Raw genomic sequence first — 8,259 nt, 5'->3', positions numbered from 1 at the left:
CCCCACACCCCCATGCACCCACACACGCGCACACACATGTACACACACGCACACGCACACACACACACACACACACACACACACACACTCACTCACACACGTACGCCCCTTCTGCTGGGCATTGTAGCTTACGCCTGTAATCCAAGCACTGAGGCTACCCAACAGAATCTGAAGACAGCCCGGAATAAACAGGGTGACCTTGATGTGCCCCCTCCTATTTTAAAAAATGTTGCCTTATAGTTAAATACAGTTGTGGAAAAAAGGAAATCCAGATGTTGAAATTTCACGTTTGGTGTCAGTTGCAAATTATATTTGCATCATTAGTTAAAGTCAGATAAATTAAGAAATATTATTTCAGCTGGGCAGTGATGATGCTCACCTTTGATCCCAGCACCCTGGAGGCAGAGGCAGGTGGATCTCTATGAGTTCTAGGCCTGCCTGGTCTATAGAGCAAGTTCCAGGTGGCCAGGGCTACACAGAGAAACCCTGTCTTCAAAACCAAAATCAAAACTAAATGAAGTATTTTTTTAAAAAAAGTATCTTTAAATAGTTTATTCTTTTATATCTTTGAATTTCTAATATATATTATAGGCCAGATAACTTCTGATTATGGCTTTGACAATCTTTCTTAATTTAAAAATATATACTTACTTGGGAGGCAGCAGCAGGTGGGTCTCTGAGTTCAAGGCCAGCCTGGTCTACAGAGTGAGTTCCAACACAGCCAATATAGGACAGTATATATATATATATATATGTGTGTGTGTGTGTGTGTATATATACATATATATATATACACACATATATATGTATGTATATATTATATTATACATATATATATATGCTTACTGTGTTATTTAAACTATGTTTAAGGTTAAATTATTACTATGTTACTTTATACAGTGAATATGTCTGCAGTCAGTGGGTGGAGCTCAGAAGGGTTCTTTAGTATCCCAAAAGTCCTATGCAGAGTTGCATATTTTTGTATTTGGGGGGCTAACGAAGCGTTGTATATTTCATTAGGTTTCCAAAGGGGAAGATAAATAGAGACCTTTTTGCTTATTTTGTTTAAATTTTATTTTCTTTCTGCTCTGCCTGTGTGCATGGGCAGGCACGTGTGTGCCACAGTGCATGTGTGCAGGTCATAGGATAAGTTGTGGGTATTAGTTCTCTCCTTCACTGCAGGTTCTGGGTTTTGAGCTTAGGCTTGTGCAGCAGGCACCTTTACCTATCCTCTTTTGTTTAGAGACAGGGTCTCACTGTGTAGCTCTGACTGGCCTCTGCCTGCTTTCATGTCTTAAGTGCTAGGGTTGCTAACATGGGTCTCATCATACCTGGCTCTTTTTTTTTTTTCTTTTGTTCTGGGGATTGAACCAGGGTCTGGAACATGCGAAGCCTGTGCTCAGCTGTTAAACTCTACCATGGCATCTGGTCCTGGAAAATGTTAGCTTATAGTGCAGGGTGAAGTATTGACTGTTACATGAGTATAAATACTCCTCGTAGGTTGAGTGTTTGCGACTTGATTTTTATGCCTAGGCCGATCAAAGCTGCCATTAGAGAGAAGCAGCAGACATTCGAGGACTACTTAGAAGAGCAGATCCGACTGGAAGAGCGAGAGCTGAGACAGAAGCAGCTACAGGTGAGCAGAGTGCAGTTGCCATAGCTATCAGTCTTCAGGGAGACTGGCTTGGAAATGACTGAGATGACTTATATATGAGAATTAATTGGATTTTGTCTTTTTACTTTAGGAAGCAGAAGGACCATTGCTAACAAAATCGAAACCCAAGCAACCATTTTTAAAACGAGGAGAAGGTTTAGCTAGGTTTACTAATGCTAAATCTAAATTTCAAAAGGGGAAAGAAAGTAAGCTAGCAAGTACCCAGAGCCCATCAGAGGACCAGTCTGGGTCTAAAGTAGACAGACAGCATTTGCAGAGGAAAACTGCTCTCATAAATAAAGACCTGTGTGTACCCACCCCCACTGTTAAAAAGGACAGTAAAGCTAGATCCAAGGCTGGCTCAGCCTCACTCAGGCAGAAACCCAAAGTGACCAAGACCAATATGAGGGAAAGTCTCTCCCCACCAGGACTGAAAGTACAGACAGGGAAGAAATGTGATGGGCAGTTAAGACACCAGGTCAAATTAGAACGGAATGTACACGCTAATAATAAGGAAAATGTACCTACATGCATAAAACCCTGGGACGCTGGCTGCAAAATGTGGAGTAAGACACAGGGGAGAGAGAGACTTCCTCTTTCCACAGGACCAGTTGGCTGTGTCGTCTCTAGGAGCCCGATACGTCAGACAGACAGACAGACAGAATCGTCCCTTGATTTTTCACTTCAGAAAAAATTAGAGAATTGGGAACGAGAAAAAGAAAAGGAAAACTTGGAATTAGATGAATTTTTATTTTTGGAACGGGCTGCTGATGAAATATCATTTTCTAGTAATTCCTCATTTGTACTGAAAATCTTAGAAAGGGATCAACAGATTTATGAAGGTCACAGGCTGTCTTCTACTCCTGTCAAAGCTGTGCAGCAGCAGAAGGCACAGCAGGCAGATCCTAGGGGTCAGAGTAACCGCAGTGAGATTCCCTGCCAGGGTGCTGCACATGAGAACAAAAGTGAGGCCATGCTCTTGTCTCAGGGATCTGGGTCACCTGATGGTTTGAGGGAGCTGTCCTGTAAACTTAGTAAGAAAGCCTTCCAAACCAGCACTTCTGAGAATGAGAGCCGATGGGAGGCAAGGGATGATGGCATTGCTAGTGGTGATAGTAGCACTGAGTCTGAGGAGCAGCTTGACATTATCATCAAACCATCCACCGAGGTTGGGGACAGGGTCTTCAGCAACAGAGAGGATAGTCCACAAGTCTGTGATGCCAAAGGACCTTTTAGGGACACCGGGGCTCAAGAAGATAAATGGAGAGATGCAGACCTGGATCTGTCTGATAAAGAGTGTAGTAGTGACGAGTCTGTCATAATTGAAAGCCTGAACAATAAAGTATTGGAACCACTGAGACTGCACTCTTCTCAAAGTAAAATTGACTTTGATGATGAAAGATCTTGGACAGACCTTGAGGAGAATCCATATCAACATGGTGTTATTCCCAGAGAGGAAGCCATATATGGTACACTCCAGACACAGTGCCACAGTAAGAGTGAAGGATGTGTTCTGGACAAAACAATAAAAAGGAAGATTGCACCAGTCAAGAAGGGAGAAGACTTCCAGTCTGACAGGAGCACAAGCCCTCCTCCTCCATCTGATTTGATGGTAAAATTCTTCCCTTCTTTGAAACCAAAGCCAAAATTAGATTCACACTTAGAAAATGAACCCAAGTTAAACCTGAGTCAAGATCAACCACCAGGTAAGTCAAGGCATGAGAAAATGTTGCAGGGTGTGCCACTGCACTGTTGTTTTTAATGTGCATGTAATTTTCAGGCACTTTATCTTTGGCACGGTCAGATTGCCAGCACACCACTCTTGTCCTTTGGGGCATTAAGGGTTAAATACAAACATTGCAGTTCTGCAGCAGTGGATCTGATAACCTTAATGGGTCCTCAGTGACTAATGAGAAACTTTTTGGGTTGCGTGGATATGTGTGGACAGAAGGACAATGATGCAGTGTGACACTGTGCTATTTCACTGTGCTTCTACTTAGAATGGCATACAATTTGGAAATAATCTGGAATTTTCTATTAAATATATGTGGCTCGTAATTGACTGCTAGGAACTGAAACTGATAAAGTACAAATTGTTGATAAGGTGTGGAGTGTGTGTGTGTGTCTGCTATATAATTATATTTTTTCCTTCCTAGACTTGACCTTTCATGATGGTATAAACATTCATTGCATTTATGCATTCTGAAATAATCTTACATATAGAAAAGTAAATATATATATATATGTGTGTATGTTTTAAAATATTATTTCTAGGACTTATTTAAGATACAAAAGAAGTGTGTGTGTGTGTGTGTGTGTGTGTGTGTGTGTGTGTATCTGACATATATATGTGGGTGCCTGAGGAGGCTAGAAGAGGCATCAGATCTCTGGAGCTGACACTCCAGGTGTGGCTAACCGTCTGCATGAGCGCTGGGAACCAGTTCAGACCCTGGAAGGGTAGCAGGTGCTCTTACTAGCTGCATCATCTCTTCCAGCTCTTTGTTTAAGGTAATATTTTAAGATTGCCCAAACACATAAACTGAAATATGCAGGAATGCTTGAAAATGTAACAAAGCAAAAACATCTATAATTAAAATTTCCAAAGGTAAATTCTATACCATTTCTGGGGTTTTCTTTGTAGACACTTTTCCTATGTACTTTTATTGTGATATTGACATGTATCAAAATGTTCTATCTACAGCATACTTTTATTTTGTTGTATAGACCAGATGTATTTTTCAGGAGGCAGGACTAAGTGATATCTGGATTAGGATTGCTGAACTCAAGGATAAAGTGTTTTGGGACTAGAGCGATGGCTCACAGTTAAAGGGACCCGAATGTGGTTCTGAGCACCTACATGAGGTGGTTCACAATTGTTTGTAACTCTAGCTCCAGATGGTCTAATGCTTCTGGCCTCTGTGGGCACCACACTTACATGTATGTATCTACATGTAGACATATAATACATAGAATTTTAAACAATAAAAAATGTGTGTGTGCACGTGTGTGTGTGTGTATGTATACACGTGCATGCGTGTGTGTTAGTTATAGGATACTGACCAATTCAGTAGGCTGGCCTGGACTTGCTGTGTACCTCAAGCTGCCTTTGAACTTGTGATCCTTTCCCCTTAATTTCCAGAGCACTAGGATCACAAGTGTGCGCCCATGTCCATCTGGTGTTTCTCTTGTTTATGTTTGGTGTTGATTAGCCCTTCAGATCTCATGTGAATTAATTCATATTCTATACTTGCTGTTCTTTGTAAAGGATTTGAGTTAAACTGTTTCTTTTTACCTATAATATCAGTCCTTTGTTGGTCTGAAACTCACTGTGTAGACCAAGCTGCTTTGAACTTAGAGTAATTCTTCTGCCTCTGCTTCCTGAGTGCTGGGATCACAGGCATGCAGCTGTCCAACCTTGATTCTTTCCTAAGGTTAAACTGTTTGCCTTTAAAAAGCCAGGTTCATAACAGCACAGGTTCCATGGCAAACATTGGCTGTTGCATTCATAAATGGCTAGTGTTTGGTTGTAAAAAGTTCAGGATTTATGGTCTGTTTTATAGGTGACAGTGTTCGATCTCAGGTTTTAAGAGAGAAAGTTACTGAATTGGAATCAGAAATAGAAAAATTTAAAGCTGAGAACACATCTTTAGCTAAACTTCGAATTGAACGAGAAAGTGCCTTGGAAAAATTGAGGTAAGTTTTCATTTATGAGAAGAGAAAGTACAGTGATTTAATTGTTGTTTTAAGACTATGTTCAAAGTTTTGGCACAGTTTTGATCATTTGTAACAGATATAAATGAAAAAGAGGACATATTTTTGTTATATCAATATATTTTTAGTTCAGGGGATATAGCTTAGTTGCTAGAATGCTTATTACCTTGCGTGCATGAGGAGGCCTACATTTGGGTCCCCAGCACCCATGAACCTGAGGTGTGCCATCACGCTCCTCCAACCCCAGGATTTGGGAGTTGATGGCAGGAGGATCAGAAGTTCAAGGTTACCCTCAACTATAATTAGGCATTCAATACCAGCCTGGATTACATGAGGACCTGTCTCAAAAAATTTAATTAAATGAAATGACCTAGGTTAGCTACATACATTAAAGAAAAACTTTTAGTGGTTAAGATAAGTTGAAATTCAACAATCAGTTTGTAGTTCTGAACCCAGTGGCAACTGGCCAGCATGGTCATTTCCCAGGTTGTTGTAACAGCACTGTGACTTGAGTACCAATAGAAATTGGTGTTTCTAGAAGCCGGAAGGCTGAAGTCCCACCTCAAGCTGAGCTTTGTTACCCATCCACCTTCTGGTGGCTGAGGCAGTCCTTGGTGGGCCTTGGTTGGCGTGAGTCTCACTGAGGTCTATGCCTCTGTGGTCTCACGGCCACTTTCCCTCTTGTTTTTATTCATGCAGTATTTTCTTGTGTGTATCTGATTCTGTGTTTAGGCAGCACCTACCCTCACCTTTCTCTTTCTTCTTTCCTCCCTTCTTCCCCCCCTTTCTTTTTTTCACTTTTGAGTTTCCCAGTGTAGTCAAGACTGGTCAATGGTTGAATTCACAAATGTGAGGCTGTGAGTTCAATCTCTAGTACTGCAAAATAAGTAATATATATGTGCTTGTACATATACATGTCCAAGTTGTAATGTTCTGAGTTATAAGCATACCTTTTTTTTTTGTTTGTTTGTTTGTTTGTTTTTCAAGACAGGGTTTCTCTGTAGCTCTGGCTGACCTGGAACTCACTCTGTAGACCAGACTGGCCTCGACCTCAGAAATCCACCTGCCTCTGCCTCCCAAGTGCTGGGATTAAAGGCTGTGCCATTACTGCCTGGCATAAGCATACTTTTTAATTTCACCATTTTGTACAGTGACCAAACAGACACCTTAAACTCTAGCATTTACCTTAAGTACATTTTATGCATTTTGTGTTGGCAGTTACAGAGGGCAAAAGCAATATATTGTTACAATGTATAAATATTTTTGATAAAACTGTTTATATTTTATAAAGTTATTGTAACACTAAAGCTGTACCTCAAAACTCTCATGGATAATTTAATCAAATAGTCTACTTGAATTCAGAGGATCTGTGTGAAGCTTTTTATCCATCTTATGCTATCCCTCTTTTGCAAATCATGACCTTCACTTTGCTGGATTTTTTTGTTTTTTGTTTGTTTGTTTTTATCTTTTTCCTCTTAGCTTGTCACTCCATTGTTTTTCCTAACTCAACAATATTGGATGATCCCGTGCCTAGCATGTTAGGGCCACTGCGCCTCAGGAACAGCACTTGAATTAATCATGTAACCACAATGAGCTCATCTCTTAAGACTGTCCAAATCTGAGTCTAGTGACAAATAATGAAGTATGCTGATACATGAAGAACTGAGCTTCAAACATCTGTGTGTGAAACACTGGCATGTGTTCATTGTATCCCAAGAACAATTAGAATTGTCCAGAGATACTTTATATTACCTTCCAACTCATCATTATTTTCTCCGAGATCCTTTGGAAGAGAGTTTTATAAAGAGAGCAGCAGCATGTTGTTTTACATTACTTTAAAATGCCAGTTAATTGCCTTGGAAAAGGACACTAGAAAAAAGTAGCATTGAACTCTGTAAATATAACATTAAAGTAAAACACCAACTACTTTTGAGGTAAAGTTGGCTACCTTTGTTGTTACCCATATATGCGAAGAAAGCAATGTTTAAAATGGGGTTTTAGCATTAAAAATTCACACGGCATTTTATACTCATTACACAGAATTTTTCAGAAATAGAAACCAATCATTAAACAAATTTGGAGGTCACGGCATGTTCACACTGTTATGCTGAAAGAAAAAAAACACTATTTTTTTTTTTATAGTTTAAGTATATATTTCAGTCAGATTTAAAATTTTAAGAGTGTAAATATATTTTGTTATTACTGTTTATGTATATGACCACTTGAGCACTTTGCAAGAAAACTGGATACTTTTGAATGGGACCCTATGCATACAAATGAAATGTGCATTTATAGCATTCTAAGAAAGAGGATGCTTTATAATCATAAATTACCACAAATACACAAAGTTTAAAATAGATTAAAATTTAAATAAATAAGTAAATTAAAAAAGTGGTAGCTCAGACTTATAATCCCAGCACTGAGGAAGCTGAGGCAGGAGGATGCCACAAATGTGAGGCTACCATGGGTAACAGAATGACAGAACGAGACCCTGTATCAATCCCTATACCCCAAACAAACATACAGAAACAAAACCCCCAAACCAACCAAACAAAACCCCTCAGAGTTGTGCCTTTCCCATATGCTTGCTGGCTTTTAGTTGTACCAGTTTCTGGAACTTGCTCTGTTCTGGTCAGACAAGGTTCTCTGCATGAATTCATTTATTTAGATTGCTGGGGATTGTTTCATGGCCTACAGATGGTCCCTCATGGTAGGAATGGCCTATTCATAGTTGAGAAGGATGCACCTGTTACAGCTGGGTAGTGTTCTCTGCATGCCTGCTAGGTTTAATTGGTGTATGGATTAACCCTTGAGGGAGGAGACAAAGGTATGTCGTAACCAAGGGGTAGGTTGCATTCTTCTTATTCATTGTTTACTCTTTTTTTTTTTTTTTT

General features: G+C 39.8%; 1 protein-coding gene across 4 annotated transcripts in view; it reads left to right on the top strand.

The window, feature by feature from the left end:
* The window catches only part of Cenpj (centromere protein J), a 56,176-nt gene that overhangs the window by 29,492 nt on the left and 18,425 nt on the right, over window positions 1–8,259 (top strand). For all 4 annotated transcript variants that reach the window (XM_031362566.1, XM_031362565.1, XM_031362563.1 and 1 more), the window contains 3 exons: window positions 1,534–1,636; window positions 1,746–3,360; window positions 5,215–5,347. In XM_031362566.1, the coding sequence (XP_031218426.1) occupies window positions 1,534–1,636; window positions 1,746–3,360; window positions 5,215–5,347 (1,851 nt within the window). The remainder of the gene's footprint in view (window positions 1–1,533; window positions 1,637–1,745; window positions 3,361–5,214; window positions 5,348–8,259) is intronic.

The sequence above is a fragment of the Mastomys coucha genome, unplaced genomic scaffold (assembly GCF_008632895.1).
Source record: "Mastomys coucha isolate ucsf_1 unplaced genomic scaffold, UCSF_Mcou_1 pScaffold9, whole genome shotgun sequence".
NCBI classification, from domain to species: Eukaryota; Metazoa; Chordata; class Mammalia; order Rodentia; family Muridae; genus Mastomys; species Mastomys coucha.
Note: the sequence above shows the minus strand (reverse complement) of the source record. Positions and strands in the feature narration are given on the sequence as shown.